The following is a 23,257-nucleotide window of genomic DNA, read 5'->3' as shown; positions in this document are numbered from 1 at the left end:
CCCGATATGGTGCTTGATCACCAGGCATTGCTGTATGTCTTCAGGCCGTCGGCAGCATGACTGAAGTAAAAACACTGCTTCTGGCGACCTGGAAACTTTCTTTCTGCTACTGCTTTCCACCTATGCGGGGACAGGAAGCAGTAGCAGAGGAGAAGCTTCTGGGTTGCCAAAGGCAGTGTGTTTACCTCAGTCACGCTGCCAATGGCCAAAGACTTACAGCCGCACCAAGTGAGCAAGGGGAAGGACTCCGAATAGGTAGGTGGGGGGGGGGGGGACTCCGGATAGGTGCACAAGTTGCTTAGGGAGTACTAGATATCTGGTTTTCCCAGACAAAAGTTATAAAATTATAAAGCCACCCAGACTCAAAAAGAGGACATGTCTGAGAAACCCTGACATCTGGTAAGCCCTCTTTTTTGTCTTCACAAATATGGTAACCCTACATCAGCAATAATTAGAAATGAGACAGTAAATCTGTCTTTTTTATATCCAACTAAATAGGTATTCTGCTACCTTCGTCCTCAATCTATGCTACCATCTTAAAACAAAACACAAGTTTCGCGCCTTTTTTCCAGAAAATGTAGGCGTAAGGGGCACGCGCAGTAGAATGACTGCAGAACCGGAAACAGCGGCCGGTTTTATAGGCGGTGAGTGTTTCCAGTTGTTGGGCTACTTTTGAAGGCCAGCTGAGGGAAATTCTTTACAGTTGCGGTTTTTTCGGCTACTTTTTTTTACAGTGTATATATTTTGTTGGGTGGTATTCGCTGTCCATTCAATGAGCGTTCGAGCTTCTGTCTGATGGTCTGCCTTTCTGTCACTCCAAGCCTCAGTTTGGTGTTCTGGGCACCTCTTTGTGCATTCCAAGCCTCCATTTGGTGTTCTGGCCGTCTCTTTGTGCATTCCAAGACTCATTCTTGTGTTCCATTAGCCTCTCTCTGTGTATTTCAAGCCTCACTCTGGTGTCGCCATCTTTTCTTTCTGTGCGTTTCATGGTTTGATGTGGTGGTTGTTTTTCTTTCCACGATTTGAAAACTTCAGCCAGCCACTTTAGAGGCGCAGTTTGGAGGTTAGAGAATAAACTTTTTCTTTTGTGTAAAGTCCATCGGTTTCCGGGATTTGCTGACTCCAGACCTCTCAAGAAAAGTACTGAAAGCTGGATATTCCTTTGCATATAGATTTGTTTTTAAGCAGAGGTTTTAGATATAGAAATAAATAAACAGGCATTGGAAGTACAGGCTGGATCTTTAAATACTACAAAAGTGGGAAGACTAGGAAGAAGGTTGGGGCTTACAGTGGTGCTCAGGCTTGGTCGCCTGTTGCAAACGTTCACATCTGCCTGTGTGTGATTCAGCTAAGGAAGGGAAGCATGAAAGAGCTGAAACCATGAAACCTTTTGTTTTCTGATGGTTGGTTTTTTGAGTCTTTCGCATTTCTTAGCAGAATTCACAGAATGCCTGTATGAGATGTTACGGTTCTAAGTGCTGTATGTGTCCTGTTGGAGACTAATCAGAACTGGCCTATCCATTAGGCAAAACTAGGTGGTTGCCTAGGGCAGTAGATTCTGAGAACAGCAGCTGTAGTCAAAGCAAAACAGATCCTGATGACCATTAAAACTCTAAAGACCATCAGTGTGTACTATTTACATAGAAAGAGTGAACAACTTGTAAATAGCTTTTTGAAATTGCCCTCATTTTTGTGTGCGATATACACAAAAATGTTGGTTGCCTTGCCCCTCCTTTTGAAATAAAAAGCAAGTCATTGTTATTTTTATAGTATTCAAAATCCTTGTATTTTAGCAGGTAGTTAAAATTTCAGCTTTTAGTTACAACAAGAGCTTTGCAGTGCTGAGATGTAGAAATGTAGTCTGTCCTCCCCTTATGTAAATAAGTACTTCTTTAAATCTTTAATCATAAACCCTCCCCCCCTTTACAAAACGGTAGCGCAATTTTTAGCGCCAGCCGTAGCTGTTACTGCCGCTGCCTGCACTAAAAACCATGCTACGGTTTTGTAAAAGGGGGGGAAATGTGATAAAACCTTTTGTACAATATGCCATATACCACATTTGTCTTTCCCTTCTAAGTCAAGTCTTTTAGTACATATTACAAATCCCATAATGTCACTATTGGTCTAATTGTAAAATCAGTTATTTGCTATGTACTGTACTATAAACCTCAATATTTTTTATTTTTTTAATTATTTAAATACCACTTATATCCTAAGCGGTTTACATTCAGGTACTTTATCATATTTCCCTATCTGTCCCGGTGGGCTCAAACTCTGTCTAGTATATCTGGGGCAATGAGGGGATTAAGTGACTTGCCAGGGTCACAAGGAGCAGCGAGAGATTTGAACCCACAACCTCAGGGTGCTAAGGCTGTAGTTTTGCCAATTCCAACTAGCATGTAATTGGAAAGTGTTTCTTTCAGACTTTTGGAACTGTATTCCAAGTCAACACCTTCCTGGTCTAAAAAAAAGCACGACACAAACCCTGTTCTCTGCTTGTCACCATAGCAGTTCTTTAAGCTCACTCTATTGCAGTAGCTCTCAATCCAGCTTTCTTGTCACATCCAGCCAGTCAGTTTTCAGGATTCACAATGAAAATGCATGAGACTTGCATATACTGCCTCCAGGATATGGATCCTGAAAACCCGAATAGCTGGATGTGCCCCGAGGAATGGAGGCTAGATGCAGTAAACACGGTTGCTAAGACCATGCGAATCACTGCTGTCCGATTGTGGAACAGCGATCAACATTCCAACAAGTTTCCATGCAAATGATTTGCACGGAGGTTTGCCATAATTCCCGTCAGACCAGTCATTTTGAGAGCGATTGCACACATGCGCAGAGCCGGTGTGGGGACGCCCGAACAGCTGAGTGGTAGGGGAAGCCCCAAAGCAGCCTCCTGCCACTCAGCTGTTGGGGCTTTTTTTCTTTTTTTATTGGCACAGATGTTGTGCATTTGTTAAACACACACACACAATATCTGAGCCATTACAAAAAATGCCCATGCCACCCCCACCCCTCCCAGGCCAATGACAGCCCCCCCCAGTGCCCCCCCCTAACCAGAATGGAGGCAAAAGAGATGCTCACGCCCTCCTACCACTGTGGATCTCCCCCTCCCCCCGTGCCAGCCAAAATCAGCAAGGATGCCAACTTCTTCCTGCCCATTGTGGATCCCCCCCCGGTAAGGCACCCCTGAACTGACCTCTTTTCCTGTTGCCCTTCCTACAAAAAAAAATAATCAGGAGGGATGCCCACTCCCTCCTGCCACCAGATGGCCCCCAAACCCTCCCTCCCATATCTGTAAATTAGTTGGCAACAGGAGAAACACCCAGTCCCTCTTGCTCCTCAGGCCCCCACTGCAAAATGGGGGCCCTTCCCCTTCCAAGTACATCCTGGAATGCATGGTAAGGGGCCTAAGGCCCTGATTGGCTCAGACGCTCAAAGCCTCTCCCAGGTGAAGGGCCTTAGGCATCTAAGCCAATCAGGCTGTATCACTGAGATTGGCTCAGACGCTTAAGACCCTGAGTGGGCATTCCTCCTGCCTTTTTTTTTTTTTTGTAGGAAGGAGAGTGTGAGAGAGGATGGGTCAGTTCAGGGGGGTTTCAGAGTGGATGGGAGTGGGCATTCTTCCTGATTTTGGCTGGCACAAGGGGGGTTTCCATGGTGGCAGGAGAGAGTGGGCATTCCTCCTTATGATTTTGGCTGGCACGGGGGAAGGTGGTTTGCAATTTGGGGGGGGGGGCTCATCAGGAAGGACCATCATTGAGAAGGGGAGGGGGCGGTGGCATGGCATGTTTTTTTATGGGCAAGATACACATCTATGAGCTTAGAAAAAAATGAAAAAACAGGCAGATTGACACTTGTCTGCTTTTCTGGGTTGGTCCTACCAACCTGATTCTGGCATGCAAGTTTAGAGCATTGATTGGATGCCTGGTTTTAATATTAATGACCTCGTCAGACGCTCAGAATCGGAGAATGTAGGGCCTGTTTAGAGCATCGAGTTGGCATATACGATCGGTCGCTAAGCTTGTTTAGTGATGATTGGAAGTTTTAGTGCATTTAGCCCTGGGTTGAGAACCTCTGCCGTATTATATGTAATGTCCTCCCTTTAATCCTCCCTTTTTCTCACATCATTTGCCTGGTTTGTGATAGAAGAGGATCAGCCCAAAAGGCCACAAGCACCTGGATAAGTTTGGGCAACAGCTGCATGTGAACTAAACAGGGAATCTTATATGTTTATCTCCTTAAATATATAGCATACAAAGAGAAAGATGACATTCTGATTTGGTTAAGGCATAATGGCTTTCAAGCCACCTTGTGACTGGCACCTGAGCTATATGTTTCTAGCATGGATAGGAATAACTGAACAGTGTTTTTCTCAGAAAAGCAAATGTGGCTCCCAAAAAATAAATTTCAATAGAATGTTCTTGATTTTTCCATTCCAAAGGACATATAATTGAATACCAAGAAAACTCAAAATTCTTGAGGTCAATATTCAACAGGATCTCTATACTTAAAGATAACCAGATGGCTTTTCCAGCTGTCATTAGGCAGATTTTTAGTAAGAAATCTGGTTATTTTAGCACTACTGAATGTTGCAAATTAAAAATATATGGAAACTTTTATCCAACTATCTTAGACCTGCTAAATCTGCACCTGAGTATCGCTGCTATGAGATGACTTTTAGAGCCCCCCAAATGAAATAACTTTTGCCAGATTATTTTTTATTGGACAACTCATTATCTGCTTGATGGCCTTAATGTTTTATTTAGTTAGCTTCAGTGTTAATTGTATAAAGTATTCTGTTTTTAATACAATAAGGCCTCTTTTACAAAGCCACACAGCAACAGCCCTGAAGCCCTTTAAATCTCTATGGGCTTTGGGGCCGTTAACGCAGTGCAGCCGCTAGCGCAGCTTTGTAAAAGAGACCATATGTGGCTCACTCATCAGTTGCAAGATAGAACATAGAAACATGATGGCAGATAAGACCAGATGTCCGATCCAGTCTGCCCATCTGCAGTAACCATTATCTCTTCTTCTCTAAGAGATCCCATATGCCTATACTACACTTTTTTGAATTCAAACACAGTCTCTGTCTCTACCACCTGTTCCGGGAAACTGTTCCACGAATCTACCACCCTTTCTGTAAAAAAGTATTTCCTTAGATTACTCCTGAGCCTATCACCTCTTAACTTCATCCTGTGCCCTCTCATTCCAGAGCTTCCTTTCAAATGAAAGAGACTCGACTCATGCGCATTTACATCATGTAGGTATTTAAACGTCTCTATTATATTTCCTCTCTCCCGCCTTTCCTCCAAAATATACCTATTGAGATCTTTAAGTCTGTCCCCATACACCTTATGATGAAGACCACGCACCATTTTAGTAGCCTTCCTCTGGACCGACTCCATCCTTTTTATGTCTTTATGATTCTGGAGTCGAGTTCCATAAGTTTCCTGATGGAAACTTAAAGGAAAATAACACTATAATGCCATAAACAAACCTTAGTCTTAGGGCTCCTTTTACAAAGCCGCGCTAGCAGTTTTAACGCACGCACCGGATTAGTGTGTGCTAGCCGGAAATCTACCGCCTGCTCAAAAGGAGGCAGTAGCGGCTAGCACACGCTATTCCGCGCGTTAAGGCCCTAGCGTGGCTTTATAAAAGGAGCCCTTAATATGTTGTGATGCCCATTATGGGACCAACAAAAAATGTGATACAAGAGCTTTCATAACCACACAGGTCCCTTCTTCAGGTGACCTTAACATCCTTCAGATGCCCCCCCTCTGAATTTTACCAGTGGACAGGAGATGAAATCAAATCTCCAAAAACACAGGCTAAGATACTTATCAAAAGGAAGACTTATCACATCGTCAGATGGCCCAAGTTCGCATGGTGGATTTTGAGGAGGTAGGGAAGATATAGAACAGGTGGCATTAAAGAGCAAATTCTATGAGAAGCGCCCAAACGATTTTTGAAGGCCGCCTAAATTTTTAAAGGCGCCTTTTTACAGAATCGCGTTTTCTTGATAGGCGCCTAGGTTTCAATCAGTGCTGATTAAAAAGCTTAATTTGAGCTTGTTCTTCAATTTAGATTGGTGCCTATCTAGTTGGGCGTCTCCAAAATAGGTGCCTAACTTTAGGCGCTGGTTACAGAATTTGGGCCCAAGTATTTATTTAATTTTTATTTATAAGATTATTCATTTATTACAGCAAATAAAAACTGTAAGCAATTACAAATCATTTCCAAGAAACAAAAAAAGAATCATTCACCAACTTAAATTTCTAGTCCACATTATTAGGACTACTGTTAACCCAGTGGAGGAATACCTATAAAGTAATTCATATAAAAAGTATATAATATTTATTTTTATTTTAAAAATTTCTAAACCGTTTTATATCAAAACAGTTTACAAAATGGTTACATACATAAAATGTTAAAACAAATCAGGACAAGTAGAAACAGACAGCATTAATTCTAACAGCAGTTAATACTCAGAAAAATGCATCAACAAATAATTGTGTTTTTAACAGTTTTCTAAATGAACTGTCACTGCATTTCCAAATTTGGCCAACAAGGGCATTCCATAGTTTTACCCCTGCACATGAAAAGGTCATTGCATTGGTTTCTGCATATTTTGGGTTGACATTTGTTTTCAACAATGCAGACTTCTGAACGCAGTGATCTTGGTTGATAACTAGATATCTTACTCTTAAAGAATTCTGGAATCGTGCCATATAGAAATTGGTACCTAGATGATCAATATAGAATATATAATGAACAATTTCTTATCATGTTCTGACTGTCATTATGACAACACTTCCATGATAAACATTTTTAACGATGTTGTTTTTTATATATACTGTTTTCTTCTTTGAGCAATAAAACTGGTGGTGGGCGTATCCTAAATATTACAGACATCGATCTTTAGAACCTCTTATGATATATATATCATTTCAAGTTCCTGTCATGTAAGAATTTATAATCATTTATGCCCACCGCCACCTACCAATAACTATTTTAAATATTTTTTAATTAGAAATTGTTCATTATATATTCTATATTAATCATCCCACTTTTTTCTATTAACAGCCTTTTTTACAAAGCCACGCTAGCGGCCCGAAGCCTATAGAGATTTAAAGGGCTTCGGGGCTGTTGCCATGCGGCTTTGTAAAAGAGGCCGTAAATGTTTCTTATGGGGTAGATGTCCTAAGGCTTTACTTTGCGATATAGAAATTGGTGACAGATCATAATTGCTTTGTATTGGATTCTAAATACAACTGGCAACCAGTGAAGTTGTCAAAGATATGGCGTAATGTGCTTAAAAATATAATTATTATTTTTCCCTCCCTCCTCACCCTCATTCGTATTTTGTCTATTTAATGTTCCCGTCTTTTCTCCCTATCCTCCTTCTAAAATTTATTTTAATATTTTTAGCTTTGTAAACCAGCTAGGTACACGTTGATAGTCGGTATATTAAAATTTAAATAAACTTGGAAACTTGCTCCAGCCACTAAATATCTGTGTATAAGTAAACCAATTTGATTGTAATGACTAAAAGACAATATCCAAATTTCATCCCCTTTCTCTTTATCACCTCTTGGTCCTTCTGCTTGTTAGATGGTAGGTTGGTTGGTTGGTTGGTTGGTTGGTTGGTTGGTTGGTTGTAGGCTATGAAAAGTACTTTAAGGTTAGATGTATCTATGAGAAAAAAGCTTAGTCTATTGTCCCATAGTGAATCTTTCTCAACTTTTCCAGAATGCTGCTTTGAAGATCTCCACTAAGGAAATTCCTGCATTATGGCGATGATATATAATACTTCTTTCCTACAGCCTTCAGCCACATCAAAGGAAGATCTCCAAAACTCACATATTATTTATACCAACCCTGACATTTTTCTGCATAATAATAGAACTTCTGATGGCTATGGAGCTAATATTAGGCCAGGGTAAGAACATTTCATATTTACATTGTAATCCTAAACAGTCTCCAAAACTAGTGTGTTGCATGTTAATTTATGATCTTAAAAATAGAACTATGGATTGAGTTGGTCTGTCATTGCTGTACTTGCCTGGGTCATGGGCAGCATCTGCAATGGTAGCAGGCTGCTTCTGTCATCCCCAAAAGCATTTCTATAGCCGTATCCCACCTCCTTTGATGCAACTTTCTGTTTCCATAGCTGCAGGAAGGCTCTCAGGGCCAGTGAATGCTGGATCAGTCAATTGAAGATTAAAAATTGTAATCGTAAGATTAATTGCTATTAAATATTTTAATCATACCAACAACTCTACATAAAACTAATACAGGCAGTCCCCGTTTTACGAACATCCAACAGGTCAGACTTGTACTTACAAACGGGGCGGGGGGGGATTTTCCTGTTTTACCTTCGGTGTCCCAATATGCCCTTCTCCCTTCCTCCTGAGTCCCAACACGTCCCTCTCCCTCCCTTCCTAGTTCCAATGTGCCCTTCTCTCTCCCTCCCTCTGACGTCAGAAGGAAGGCTTCCGGCTCAGCCGCTTTCCGTGATTTTGTGCAGAGAAACGATTGCAGCTGGAAGAAGGAGGGAACTGGCCAGAAGAAGGTAAACACCTGCCGGAGGGAGGCACATAGTTGGGGCACAGAATGGAGGGAGGGAGAGGGACATGTTGGAACTCAGGAGGGAGGGAGAGAGGTGCATTGGGACTCAGGAGGGAGGGAGCACAGACTTTGGCATGAACTTGTGACAGAATGGAGGGAGGGGATTATGAATTTTGGTCATGGGATGGAAGAATAGAGGGAAAGATGCTGAGGTGAAGGAGGGAATAGAAAGGGAGAATTGGGTGTCTGAGAGAGGGAAAGAGAGATGGTGCACATGGGGAGATGAAGAAAGAGTAGAATTATAGGGCATAAGGTGGGAGAGAGAATTATTGAACATGGTGGTGGGAGAGGAGTGAGGTAGAGGTGCATGGGGAAGAGAGGGAGTAATGTTGGGTGTGGTGATGAAGAAGGAACAGTGGGATGGATGGAAAGAAATGTAAGAGGGGCCTCAAGGAGGTGGAGCAAGTGGGAAGAATACTAGGATACCAGTTACATACAAATTCGGTTTAAAAAAACGGAACCTTTTCTTAACCCGGGGATTGCCTGTATGGAGAAAACAAATCCAAGTATAATCTTTCAGTATCATAATTTTACTTCCTATCTAGTTTTTACATTCTGACCTGCTTTTCTCATTTGTGAAAGGTGGACCCTGATCCATATATTGGCCTGAAGAACAAAATGTTGCTATTTTAAACCGATCATGAATTGAAACCTTTGATTAGGATAGTTTTTGGGGCTTTTTTTTTTTTTTGGACTGTTGATCCCAAATGGATTAAAAGAGCAAATCATGGTTGCTCTGCCATTTTCATTGAAATATTCTTGTTTAAAGGAACAACTGAAAATTAAAATTAAATGGCTTTTTAATGAAGATCAAAGAATTGGATTTCTTACCTTCTGAAGAGGTTATCTTTTTAATTAATAGTTAAACTACTTCAAAAACAATGGATTTTTTTTTAGCATGCTTCATAGACATATGAGTTGCAAACATTCCCTCTGTCAGGTCTCGAGAGGAGTCTGGAAAGGGGCTTGTAACTTGGATAGAGAGGAGACTGACCATGGAGAAAATGGCAAGAGTAACAACAGCTCTTGGTGGTAACACCATAACTGGCCGCACAATGTTTTGCCATCTGGATGCCCCCGCCAATGCTATCAGCGTATGCCGTGATGCTGCCCAAGTAGTGGTCGCTGGCCGCAATATTTTCAAGATCTACTCCATTGAGGAGGAGCAGTTTGCAGAGAAGCTTAACCTACGTGTGGGAAGGAGACCTTCTCTGAATTTCAGCTGTGCAGATGTAGTCTGGCATCAGATGGATGAGAACTTGCTGGCCACAGCAGCTACCAATGGTGTTGTGGTAACTTGGAACTTGGGCAAGCCATCCCGGAACAAGCAGGACCAATTATTTACTGAGCACAAGCGAACAGTCAACAAGGTGTGCTTCCACCCCACTGAAGTGTATATGCTGCTCAGTGGCTCTCAGGATGGATACATGAAATGTTTTGATCTGCGCAAGAAGGATTCTGTCAGCACCTTCTCAGGTAAGAATATTTTAACTTGATTCCATAAGTTAAGTTTATCTGTCAGACTGCAAAACAGGACTAAGTTATAAGGCTTAAAAAATGACTTTGTCTCTAAATTAGGCCTTCCTTATTCATTCTGGAACAGAGAAATTTAATGAACATCAGACTCCTTGAAAACAAATTGCAGTACTTTAAAATTCTATCCAATTATTGAGAGGTAAAATACATAACTATTTCACGAAATATAAATACGATGAATTATTAAGTGGTGCTCAAAACCTAAACCTAGTTCCACTCACTGGGTCAACCAGAATGAAACAAACGTTATTTATCTTTATACCAGTCTGCTGTCCTGAAATAAATAAGGCCCCCTTTTACAAAGCCACGTAGCTGAGTGCTGTGCGGCAGATGCTCTGATGCCCATTCAATTCCTATGGGCATCAGAGCATTTACCATGCTGGCTCACACTGCTGGCTTTTGTAAAAGAGGAGGTAAATGAATTGTGGCACAATCAGCAAAGGAAGTTTCACCAGTTCAAGACTATTCATCTAAGTGCTTTTAATCACTTAGGCCCGGATTTGCTAACCGGCGCCAATTTTATTTTAGGTACCCAAGCTCAATTTTTTTAAAAAGTGCTGTTTAAATGTTTTTAATTGAGTTTCAAGGTGCCATACTTGCGCCTTTGTAGGTGATTTAGGCTGCCTTTCGCTGGAAGTGGCATTAGGCTATTCGCATTAAAGGTAGGCACCAGAAATGTAGGCCTAGAAAACCTTGGCCTACATTTCCAGCACTTACCATTGTCACAGGCGCAATTGACACGCGATCCAGCCGCAGACAGTGGTGCCGGTTGCAGAATCCAGACCTTAATGCTATTCAGACAGTTCATTTACTTATTTCAGGATAGCGGACTGATGCAGTGATAAATAGTGCTTGTTTCATTCTGGTTGACCCAGTACTGTATTCTTTGGGAGCTGCCCATGAGCATCCGCCGCCCACCGAGAGCAGTGCATCCCAGCGCTGGATTGTTCTATCTCTGTGCATCTTCTGCCTGGAAGCGACGAGTCGGGGCTGCAGCAGCTGGAAAGCCTGAGCTGATATCTGTCCCATCTGGACTTTTGCTGTTTGGATTATTTAAAATATGCTGAGGAAACAGAGCTACTTCAGGAAATTGGACTTCTCTCAGACTTATTTGATTTTTTTTTTCCAGTTTATGAATTATTTTTAATTTTATTCCATTGTTTTTACCCCTATTTCTTTTTATTTTATTAATTGAATTTCCCTGAATTCTATTGTTTAACGGTTCCTCCCTTCTATTCCTTTTTACATATTACTTTAATTCATTTAGATATCATTTACAAAGATGGTGCTCCTATCTGTAAAGTTAGGAATTTCTATGAAATATTCTACATGCTTCTCTCCTCTCCACTCCTTCCTGCCCTCCATAGTCCTCCCTACCTTCGTCTAACCCCTTCCTCTGTAATGTCACCAAGAGCTTGTATAGGTATGTGCGATGCACAATCCGAAGAAATAAATAAAAAAAGGTTTGGGTTTTGAGCCCCACTTAATTCATCAAATTTATATATAGTGAAATAGTTATTAAGTATTTACCTCTTCATTAGTTATATTAGGGGAGGTGATATTAAAATTGTTTAACCCCACTGTTGGTAAGTATTGTACTTTTAAAATTGTCATGTTGCTGCTTAACTCTGACTGCAGATTTACAGAACAACTATTTCTGTGGTGTTGTGGGGTGATTTTTCTGTAGGAGCTCCACTTAGAGAGGCCTTTCAAAGCAGGACTCTCTGTTAGTCAGAAATATAAAACTTTTTGACCCTGGTATTCCACTTCTTCATTCAAGCTTCTAACTCAAAGTCAGCCTTATTCAGTGGATTTCAACTCAAGTCATCAAGACTCACCTAGCCAGTCAGGTTTTTAGGATACCCACAGCGAATAGACAAAAGAAGAGAGACAAACTGCTGCACAAAGACAGGACACCACAAAGCAGAAACAACACCAATGCAAAATATGTCCAATTAAATTCAGTTTTTAATAAATAATCTTAAAACCAGCTGATAAAAATTGACATGGCTATATTTTGCTTGTTAGCTTTCCCCTTCCTTTACTAATGCATAGCGTGGGTTTTAGTGGCGGTAACTGCTCCAACGCTCATAGGAATTCTGTGAGTGTCGGAGCAATTACCGCCGCTGCCGGCGCTAAAACCCACGCTACACGTTAGTAAAGGAGGGGGTTTGTTAGGGATAAAAACACAATATTGCATATTTAAATGAATAAAACAAAAGCAGAAAATTATCTAGATAGAGTTTGAGCCCACTGGGACAGATAGGAAAATATGATAAAGTACCTGAATGTAAACCACTTAGATTATAAGTGGTATATAAATAATTAAATAAATAAAATTTAAAAATCTAATAATTATTAACCTTATATGCAAATAAATATTACTACTACTTATCATTTCTATAGCACTACTAGACATACGCAGCACTGTACATCAGCAAATAGAATAGACAGTCCCTGCTCAAAAGAGCTTACTGTCTAGTCAAGACAGGCAAATTGGACAAGAAGTACTATTATCAGTATCAGAATGGAAAGCACCGATTCTGTGTTCTTGATCACAAGTTTCCAAACTTTATTGTCCACACTATAACCGCACTATAAAATGGAATATAACAGATTGGCTAAAGTTTCAAGTTTATTTAAAATTTCATATACCGCCCAATCAGCCTTCTAGGCGGTGTACATTGTCTTAAAAACAAATATGAGATTAAAATACATCATTTAAAACAATAATAATTATTAAAAACAATTTAAAAACAAACAGAAACAACAAGGGAAACAGGGTAGAACTACAATTTTCAAGTAAAAAGAGAGAACATATAGGGAAAAAACAAAAGGAGGAGTGTCGAAAGGTAAAATAAAACCATATGATGAGATTAATACAGATTGACAATAGAGATTGAGAGGTTAATAGATCCATAGTGGAAAATGTAAATAGTTTGGAGGTTCAGTAGAAAGCAAACCTAATCATACAAATCTGGTATTACTGAAAATAAACAGCAAAATCATGTAAACCAATCTAAGAGGCAATATTGAATAGAAAGGGTGAGAAGATTGCAAAGAGCAGCTAAACTGAACTGGTAAGGTGAAGTCATACAAATCTGGTGTGATTTTCAAAATGCACATTTTTTTTTCCATTTTTCACAATGCATTTTAATCATAGATTTGCTTTTCTTTTGAATCCCAAATTTTCCACTATACTGTAGGTCAATCCATGTTAAACTAATCATATGGTTTTCATGCTAGAAACTTGTGATTAGGTACATCAAGTGCTTTCCATTCTGATATTGATATTGCAGTAGTATGTGTTGCTCTTGACTGGTTAGTGATAATTATTTTATATACTGTATATACAATTTTCTGTTTATAAATTTGTCATTCGCCCCTGATTTTTTGTTTCAAGTTTGGATCCCTTTTGTAAATTGTATAATTTTTTTCACATTGGTAGCAAAGGTTAGGATTGTAAACTAGGCATGGATGTTATTTAAAAATACCATCATGGAAGCCCAGATCAGATGTATTCCACATATTAATAAAGATGGAAAGAAAAGAAAACAAGAAACAGCATGGTTAAAAGATGATGTGAAAGAGGCTATTAGAGCCAAAAAAACATCCTTTAAAGAATGGAAGAGGGGTCCAAATGAAGAAAAGGAGAAAAGGCCTGATAAAGAAAGCTACAAAAGAATATGAAGAGAAACTTGCCAAAGAGGCAGAAACTCATAGTAACAGTTTTTTTAGGTACATTAGAAGCAAACAAAAAAACAAACAAACCATGGGACTTTTGGATGATCAAGGAGCAAAAAGGGTGCTGAGGGAGGATAGGGCCATAATGGAGAGACTGAATGAATTCTTTGCTTTGATCATTATGGAAGAAGATGTAAGAGATGTACCTGAACTGGAAATAGTTTTCAAGGGTGTTGATGCGGAGGAAATGAAAGAAATCTCGGTGAACTTGGAAGACGTACTAAGCCAAATTGACAAGTTAAAAAGTGATAAATCACCTGGACCAGATGATATACATTCCAGGGTACTGAAAGAACTCAAACATGAAATTGCTGATCTGCTGTTAGTGATCAAAGCAAAGAATTAATTAAGTCTCTCCATTATGGCACTATCCTCCCTCAGCACCAAGATTGAAAAGTACGAGTCCATTGGTGATCATTCTGAAAGATGGCAAGTAGTATCTAAAATCAGGAAGCTAAAATACTTTATCCCAGGACAAGCAGGCAGGTATTCTCACTAGTGGGTGATGTTATCCGACAGAGCCCCAATGCGGACGTCTCACAAGCATACTTACTTGAAGAAACTTCAGAAGTTTCGAGATGCCCGCACCACGCATGCGCGAGTGCCTTCCCGCCAGATGCACCGGGCGTGTCTCCTCAGTTCTTTTCTTTCCGCGGAGCTGAGAAGTTTTGCTTCAACTCTGCGCTGAGTGAACCCTTGTTCTTGCCTTCTAGTGCTCGCGGTTTTGAGTTTTTTTCTCTTATCGTGTGTTCTATTCTGTCGTTTTATTGTTTTTTAAAATATGCCCAGGCTGGATTACCCCTTCCCTGTAAAGTCACAGCCCATAAGGTCAGAGCAATGGCGGCCTCTGTAGCCTTCCTCAGATCGACACCGATTGAGGAGATTTGTAAGGCTGCCACTTGGTCCTCGGTTCATACCTTCACTTCTCATTATTGTCTGGATACTTTCTCCAGACGGGATGGACAGTTTGGGCAAACAGTATTGCAAAATTTATTCTCCTAAGTTGCCAACTCTCCCACCATCCCATTGGGGTTAGCTTGGAGGTCACCCACTAGTGAGAATACCTTCCTGCTTGTCCTGGGATAAAGCAATGTTACTTACCGTAACAGTTGTTATCCAGGGACAGCAGGCAGCTATTCTCACGTCCCACCCACCTCCCCTGGGTTGGCTTCTCTGCTAGCTATCTGAACTGAGGAGACACGCCCAGTGCATCGGGCGGGAAGGCACTCATGCATGCGCGGTGCGGGCATCTCGAAACTTCTGAAGTTTCTTCAAGCAAGTATGCTTGTGAGACGTCCGCATTGGGGCTCTGTCGGATGACATCACCCACTAGTGAGAATAGCTGCCTGCTGTCCCTGGATAACAACTGTTACGGTAAGTAACATTGCTATTTTCCATATCCATCTGTCAAGTCTGGGGAAATCTACAATTTTAGATAGATTTTTATTGTGTGCAAGTTCAGAACTCCAGTGTATCTAGATTTTCAGAAAGCTTTTGACAAAGTCCCTCATTAAAGACTCCTGGGCGGGGTGCTTACCATGTCAGTTGCTGTGCAGAATTCTGTGTACAGTGTGCTGGAGGGGAATTCTGCGCTAATTCTGCATTGTGCAGAATCTCCCCAGAAGTATTACATCTGTGAGAGATGTGATGGTGATTGGCTATATCCAAGATTAGTGTTTTGGCAGACTAGAAATCTTTTTGTCGTGATACCTTTACAATGTTGAATGGGTCATCACTACCCAGCCACATTGGTTTTCGTTTAACTAAATTATGGTGAGCTCATGTAACTTCCTTTTTGCTTTCCAGATTGAGAGGCTAAAGTTTAAAATGTTTTCATGATTTCAGAAACAAAAACAATCTATTTCATCACACCCACAACCAATGTTGCAGATTAGATTAGTATAATATTTCAAGCATGGATATTTCCAAGGATTTAGGGAGATTTTATTAGCTGTTTCAGCAGTAATTGACGAGTAAAACTTTTGGTGATTTCCTCATGTTCATTTGGAGCTAGGACTAGGACCCAGCACTGTGGTCCTTTATTCACAGTGACCTGTGAATTTTATTCCATTTTCATGTAACTTTTCCAGCTCATCTTGCTCAGTTATTACGGCAAAAACCCTCAGCTAGGAGCCAAATAGCAGTGCACCTACCTTGCAGTCATTGGCCTTAAATCCAGACACTAGTTGTTTTGCCATTACATAAGAATGGGTCTCCTTTTCAGGAGTCATGAATGTTGCCTCCACCCCTCTCAACTTTCCCAGAGATTAAGGTGCTCTGTATACATAGCATTGCCACTGAGTACTAACCCAGTTCCTGAAAGCAATATTTAAGTTGATGTCAGTTGGTATTCTAGATGTCAGAATTGAAATATTTCACAGCGTGTGTGGGGTAAGAATGTTTCTCTTGTTGAGTGGAGGAGTAGCCTAACGGGTAGAGCAGTGTGAGCTGAGAACCAGAGAATCCCACTGCACCTCCTTGTTATCTTGATGCAATGGAGGGTTAAGGCACTTCTCTAGGTACTTACTTTAGATTATGAGCCCTGCAGGGACAGAAAAATACTGCTGAACTTGAGTGGACAGGTGTACATTGTCTTCAGATTTGCAGATTGAATTTGCATGCCTTAACTTCAGAAGCAGTAATTTATTTTCTTATATACATATATAGTTATTGCATTGCAGACAATGTATTTCTGTGAATGCCACACCACCTTCAAATTGTTCTTCCCCAGGTCAGTCAGAGAGTGTACGAGATGTCCAGTTCAGCATCCGAGATTACTTCACTTTTGCTGCAACCTTTGAGAATGGGAATGTGCAACTCTGGGATATCAGACGGCCAGACCGCTATGAGCGGATGTTCACAGCCCATAATGGCCCAGTCTTCTGCTGCGACTGGCACCCTGAGGACAGGTGAGTGCCACCAGGGTCATTTCAGACTTTGTCTACAACAGCTGCTGTTGTAGTATCTGTGTCTATATTGGGGGAAAGGGGTATCAGAGAAAGAAGGTGCATAGCCCAGTAGCCTATACAGAACAAGGGGGTGGTAGTTGATTCCTCACAGAAATTTATTATAGATTCAAGGGATAAATCACTGGCAAATGTATATAATTAATCATCTATACCTTAAACTATGGTAGACTGGTATTTGAACGGTTAGTAGTAGTGCAGATGCAGAGCAGTAATAACTCAAATTAAACTGAAGGCTCTTATTATTGGTTATTTTGTGATGCGCTGTCTGTTAGTTTACTGCATTACCAGTGCATGTTTTGTACCACATCTGTTTTATTTTTTTAAAATTCTTTATTCATTTTCAAACTTTCATCAAGTGTACAAGTATTAAATAAACAACATTAAAGTACAACACTTGCAACTCTTATTACTGTATCTTATAATATGTATTATTATAATTAACCCTCATCCCACCCCCTACCCATTATTCTTTTCTGAGATAAACAATAAAATGTGACCCTCCCCCCTCCCAGCATTAGATGGTGTATCTTCCAATAGAAAAAAAAATGGCATTTAATCATTACAATAATTCGTTAATGGCTCCCAAATTTTAATAAAATTCTTATAATTACCATGTTGTATAGGTTGTTTTGGTGGAATTCACTTTGTCACATATATAAAATGAAAAGATCATTAGCTATACAACATGGTAATTATAAGAATTTTATTAAAATCTGGGAGCCATTAACAAATTATTGTAATGATTACCACATCTGTTTTATAACATTATGTGCCTGATGCATCTTGTATCTATAGAAATAAAGCATAGTAAATCAGGTCCTTTATTGAGCACCATTGTACAGATTGATAAGCTGCTTTTGCCTCATCTTTTAGGGGCTGGTTGGCCACAGGAGGCCGAGACAAAATGGTGAAGGTCTGGGATATGAATACGAATAGAGCTAAGGAAATCTACTGTGTGCAGACGATTGCTTCTGTGGCACGGGTAAAATGGCGACCAGAGCGCAAGTACCACATTGGCACCTGTTCAATGATGGTGGACCACAACATCTATGTATGGGATGTACGTCGGCCTTTCATCCCTTTTGCCATGTTTGAAGAGCACAAGGATGTCACCACGGGCATTGTTTGGCGTCACCTGCATGACCCCTTCTTCCTCCTGTCCGGTTCCAAAGACAGTACCTTATACCAGCACATTTTCAAAGATGCCAGCCGGCCCATTGACCGAGCCAACCCTGAAGGTTTATGTTATGGCCTCTTTGGGGACCTTGCATTTGCAGCCAAAGAGAGTCTAATCTCTTCGGACTCCAACCGCAAGCCATATTTGGGTGACAGGCGCCACCCTATCTTTTTCTTGCGAAAGCCAGACATCACAGAACAGTTTGAGAACATTTCTAGTGGCCTCAATGTCTTCCAGACAGATGTAGACAGTAGCTCTATGGACTGGTTTGTGGAAACAGCCAAGCAGTATGTCCTAGCTGGGAGACCACTGGCAGAGCTGTGTGACCACAATGCCAAGATAGCCAGTGCGCTTGGCCGTTACCAGGTAAATGCTGCCTTTGGTCTGGGGCTGTGCTTTGTTCAGATCGTTTTGGCAGGGAGTGTCAGTCTCAACTCAAAGAGAGGATTCTAACTGTAGAATCCCTTCATCTTTCTTGATTAAACCATTTCCATTTAGAGAAGAGGGTAGGATCTTTACTTTCATGTGACATTAAGTGATCAGGGGGAGTGCTGAAGTAAATCTGGGGAAGTATTTTCCATGTTCAACATTGCAGTAAACCCTTGATTATCCGGACCTCTTTTATCCAGACTTAAGATTTAACGGACAAAATATTCGACATCAGGCACTTCTGAGAATTGAAGTTTGGGCATGCGCACTGCCAGAAAATTCACAAGCCTCTAAAACAGAAAGATTTGTTTACGGCAGCAAATTAAGCAAAGAGCGAAGTCATGGATAAAAACCAAAAACACACAAACTTGAGTATTAAACAAAAATTGGATCTCATCGAGAAATTGAAATCAGGTGTATCTGTGGCTCGTGTTTGTGAAGAATATGCTGTCAAAACATTCATAAAGCAAAAGAAAAGCTGTGTAAACAAAATATTCACTTATATCGTCGTCATTTTCGGGACATTCGGATTTTCCGGACAATCACAATTAACGTACACCCCCCCCCCCCTTGAACAGTCCGTTAAATCTAGGGTTTACTGTATTTGAATTCTCATATGAGGTTTCTTGCTCTTATGTGTTTCAAGGCTTCCTGGCTGGCACCTTAAGCACATTGCAGTGAGAAAGCTCACATGATCATAAGGCACTGTACCACCAAAGAGGTAGATCTTAATATGTCATTAGAGCTAGCACCCATGGAAATCTTCCCCCAGTGCACCCAGGTTTGTTCTGGAGTTTTTTTTTAATTGTTCAAGAATGCATTGCTATCCACTTAGATGGACTAGATACAGAGAAAGAAAGATGCAAGAAGTACAGACAGGAATGACACCACTTCCTCAACTCTTTTCCAGATGAGCTCTGTAGGGGCAGAAATAAGGAATGGCCTATAATCTTATAATGCTGTTTGTATGTGCTGTTACCTAAACTTTACTGGTATTGAGTGGCCTAATTCATTCACTCTTGGTGCTTTACTCCCTCCCTTACCCCTTTAAATCTCACTTTCCTGAGACAGGTTGCCCAAACATGGACAATGCTGAAAATTATATACTGCATTCCTGGAACTGTGCCACCTGCCAACTTGAACCACAGTATGGGGAAGAGTGGCACAGCCCTCCCACTTATGAACAGGTAAAACTGGAAGCATGTCTGTCATTTGACTAGAGAGAGAGAGATTAGCATCTTGCAGCTCTTGAACAGAGGAACTATTATATTACAAGGTAGCAGAACTAGCTTGGACAGTGATAAAATTAAGAGGCAGGTGGTTTGACACAGTAATAACGTGCTTTGCTATATACCATTCATGTGAGCACTGAAGCACTTTAGTACTTCAGAAACACACATTCAGCCACATTTGGGGGCGATGTTCTGACATGGTTACAGCACTTAACTCTTCTGGAAGCTTTTTGTCATTTAAGGGCCAATAAACACAATTCTAAAGCAGCTTCCCTTAGCAAACTTGAATTTCAGAGGTTTTATTGGGCTATCCATATATCTAAGCACTAGAACTTAAGGTGCTTTCTCTCCAGGAGCAGGTGATGAATTATTACTGCAGTCTCTAGTGCAGAATGCATTGCTTAGCTCCTTTTGGGTTTTTTTTGGTAACTATGAAGTTGCTGTGAGCATTTTTCCGTGCACCCCTGTATCTACATGAGGCATCTTTGCAATGTAGGGTGCATTTATTAAGTGCTGAAACAGCGAATCAATAGCATGATATGATCTCTTTTGCAAAAAGAAGCATAGGTGTTGAGCAGTTTCATTGGGTAAATCATATAATATGTTGATGAAATTTTTACATGTGTGTCTGTTTGAAATGTCGGTTCATAGACAACGGCGCGAAAGACAAAAGCACGTGCCGACAATTGAGCGCAGCGTGGAGGTGCGCGCCGCACAAAATTACAGTTTTTAGGGGCTCCGACGGGGGTTTTTGTTGGGGAACCCCCCCAGTTTACTTAATAGACATTGCGCCGGCGTTATGGGGGGTTTGGGGGGTTGTAACCCTCCACATTTTACTGTAAACTGAACTTTTTCCCTAAAAACAGGGAAAAAATTAAGTTTTCAGTAAAATGTGGGGGGTTACAACCCCCCACAACGCCCCCACAACGCGGCGCGATGTCTATTAAGTAAAGTGGGGGGGTCCCCCCCATGCCTCCCCGTCGGAGCCCTAAAAACAATAATTTAGAGCGGCGTGCACCTCCACGCTGCGCTCAATTGTCTGGGCGCGCCTTTGTCCCGGCGCGCTTTTGACCTGACACCGAAATGTCTGTTTGAAATGCTTATTGTGAGAGCGGGATTGTAACCCACCTTGTTAAAGGGGGGATATAACCAAATAAACATAAACCCATCAGTGGAGCACTGGAGAATTCTCTTCTCTTATTAAATGCAAATCAAAACAAATGCAAGGAAGTTTTTTTTCACCCAAAGGGTCGTGGACACTTGGAATGCGCTACCGGAGGAAGTGATCAGGCAGAGTACGGTACAAGGATTCAAACAGGGATTGGATGGATTCCTGAGGGATAAAGGGATCGTGGGATACTGAGGGAGGAGCTGGGATGTAACACAAGTATAGGAAGTTAACCAGGTAATGAGTATAAACTAACCAGGTCATGCATGTGCAAGACCGGAGGGCTAGGACTTCGATAGGAAGGCAGGACTTAAATGGGAAACCAAGGTGGCAAGGGAGCCCCTTCTGATGATTCAGACAGGTCTTGACCTGTTTGGGCCGCCGCGGGAGCGGACTGCTGGGCAGGATGGACCTGTGGTCTGACCCGGCAGAGGCACTGCTTATGTTCTTATGTTCTTATTACTTCATATATCTCTAATCCTTTTATCTCAAGTTACATTGTACAGCTTTCTGAGCATCAGTTTCCATTGCAATGCCGAGAAGAGTAAGCTTTTTAGAAAGGAAGCATATTTCTCTTATTTTTTTGTGTTTAGTGATATCTAAGACTCCAGTGACTCCTGAACAGGCAGGTTTTCTTTTATTGTATATGTGACATACATTACTGTGGTGTAAGAAAGACCAGTATGTTTTGGTTTTGGTTTTTTTTATAGCTTTAACATGAAGGATATACCTCCTGGGATAGTCAGTGAATCCCGAATGGAGCGCAGCAAAGGGGAGAGTCGTTCTGAAAATATCCTCATGGATCCAGCCACCACGTTAATTAATAATGATGGTAATAAGCTGTTCACAAACTGTAAATGAGCCATCCTTTCTCACTTCTAATTCTTCTTAACGATATTACAATAACATACAGTCCAGATGTCTACAGAGTCTACAGTCTGGCCCCACGTGTGTTTACAATTGATAACATACAGTCCAGATGTCTACAGAGTGACTTCTCTATTGAAGTGCCAATGGGATGTCAGATTCCCCTCTGAGAAAAGCTGGCGGCTGTAGGAGTGATAAAAAGTAATGTAGTTCCCCGTGCCTTGACAAAGAAACGAAACGCATTGGTGAAGGGGATTAACATTAACAGCTGAAAAGCTAAGTGGTGAAATTAAATCATGAATTTATACTACTAAAAGATTCAATGAATTAGGTTATAGATGAAATATTTAAGAAATTTAACAAGAATATGAAAGTAACAATTTAATGAAGTGTGTCACGAGGGAAGAATGAGGAATTAACCCTGCTGAGCACGATAGCTCAGAGGGGAATCTGACATCCCATCAGCACTTCAATAGAGAAGTCACTCTGTAGACATCTGGACTGTATGTTATCAATTGTAAACACACGTGGGGCCAGACCCACATGGAGGGCAGACCACAGCTTTAAGTTCAATAATAAATCCTATGTTCCATGCTCCCCGCTCCCCTTCTGCTTCAGTTGAAGTGTCTCTTGCCACATGGGCCCAAATGAGGCTTCTTGTGGAATGTTTATTGAGCCTACCGTTTTTCTGCTTCTGAGATTGGTTAGAAGTGGTCTTTCTAGGTTCCCTGTCTTTTGCAGGACAGTATGTAATCCTAGAGATGTGCACTTGAAGTGTTAATTTGATTCTCATAGAGCAACAGGGTGTTTTTCTTCCATATCAGTCTTCAGTTTTTCATTTCTGCGCCTCAAAGACTGCAGTAGTTCTGACATTTTGAGATTCTTGAGCCATATTATACAAAGATTAGTATTGTGTTTAAATTGGTTAGTGAAGACTGGTTTATTTTTATTATGATTTTATTATGACTAAAGTAAGGAAGTGTCTGTGGTCTGAGTCTACAGTTTGATGATAAGAGTATATAATTTCTGTTTTTTTCTTAGAGAATGAGGAAACTGAAGGTAGTGACATTCCTACAGATTATCTGCTTGGAGATGTAGAGGGAGATGAAGATGAACTGTATATGATGGACCCGGAAAACCCCCATAGTAAGTGGAACCCCCTTACAGAATTACACTTCTCCCTCTGTATTCACTGTGATAGGGGATTAACAGAACCGCAAATACAGAAAAACCATGAATAACTTTTTCATATGTTATTTGCTGTTTTCTATTAAAAACCATCATGAGTATGGTGAAACCACAAATAACATGGTGGGAGACCTGGCCTGTTCCTGAAGGAGAGGCAAAACACAGTGAAGAAAGTGCTGGGAATCAGTGATTTTCTCTGTAAATGCTTGGAATCAGTGATTTCTCTATGTAAGCTGATGTAATCTGAGGGGAGGAGCCAGCAAGCTAAAAACCGTGAATAATCGAAACTGCGATTGCTGAAACCACAAATATG

At 40.9% G+C, this 23,257-nt stretch overlaps 1 protein-coding gene across 4 annotated transcripts in view; it reads left to right on the top strand.

The window, feature by feature from the left end:
- Window positions 1-580: 580 nt before the first annotated feature.
- WDR24 (WD repeat domain 24) overlaps window positions 581-23,257 on the top strand; it is a 38,325-nt gene continuing 15,648 nt past the window's right edge. Inside the window, exons 1-8 of one of the 4 annotated variants that reach the window (XM_033914642.1) lie at window positions 581-644; window positions 7,756-7,945; window positions 9,575-10,110; window positions 16,646-16,823; window positions 17,757-18,426; window positions 19,561-19,676; window positions 21,600-21,721; window positions 22,798-22,902. In XM_033914642.1, coding sequence (XP_033770533.1) covers window positions 7,797-7,945; window positions 9,575-10,110; window positions 16,646-16,823; window positions 17,757-18,426; window positions 19,561-19,676; window positions 21,600-21,721; window positions 22,798-22,902 — 1,876 coding nt within the window. In that variant the 5' untranslated portion in view covers window positions 581-644; window positions 7,756-7,796. Of the gene's footprint in view, window positions 645-915; window positions 1,141-7,755; window positions 7,946-9,216; window positions 10,111-16,645; window positions 16,824-17,756; window positions 18,427-19,560; window positions 19,677-21,599; window positions 21,722-22,797; window positions 22,903-23,257 lie in introns of those variants that run through there. The other 3 variants (XM_033914643.1, XM_033914641.1, XM_033914644.1) reach the window with 3 other exon arrangements.

This window comes from Geotrypetes seraphini, chromosome 11 (assembly GCF_902459505.1).
Source record: "Geotrypetes seraphini chromosome 11, aGeoSer1.1, whole genome shotgun sequence".
Taxonomy (NCBI): Eukaryota; Metazoa; Chordata; class Amphibia; order Gymnophiona; family Dermophiidae; genus Geotrypetes; species Geotrypetes seraphini.
This window is presented reverse-complemented; position numbering and strand designations above follow the sequence as displayed.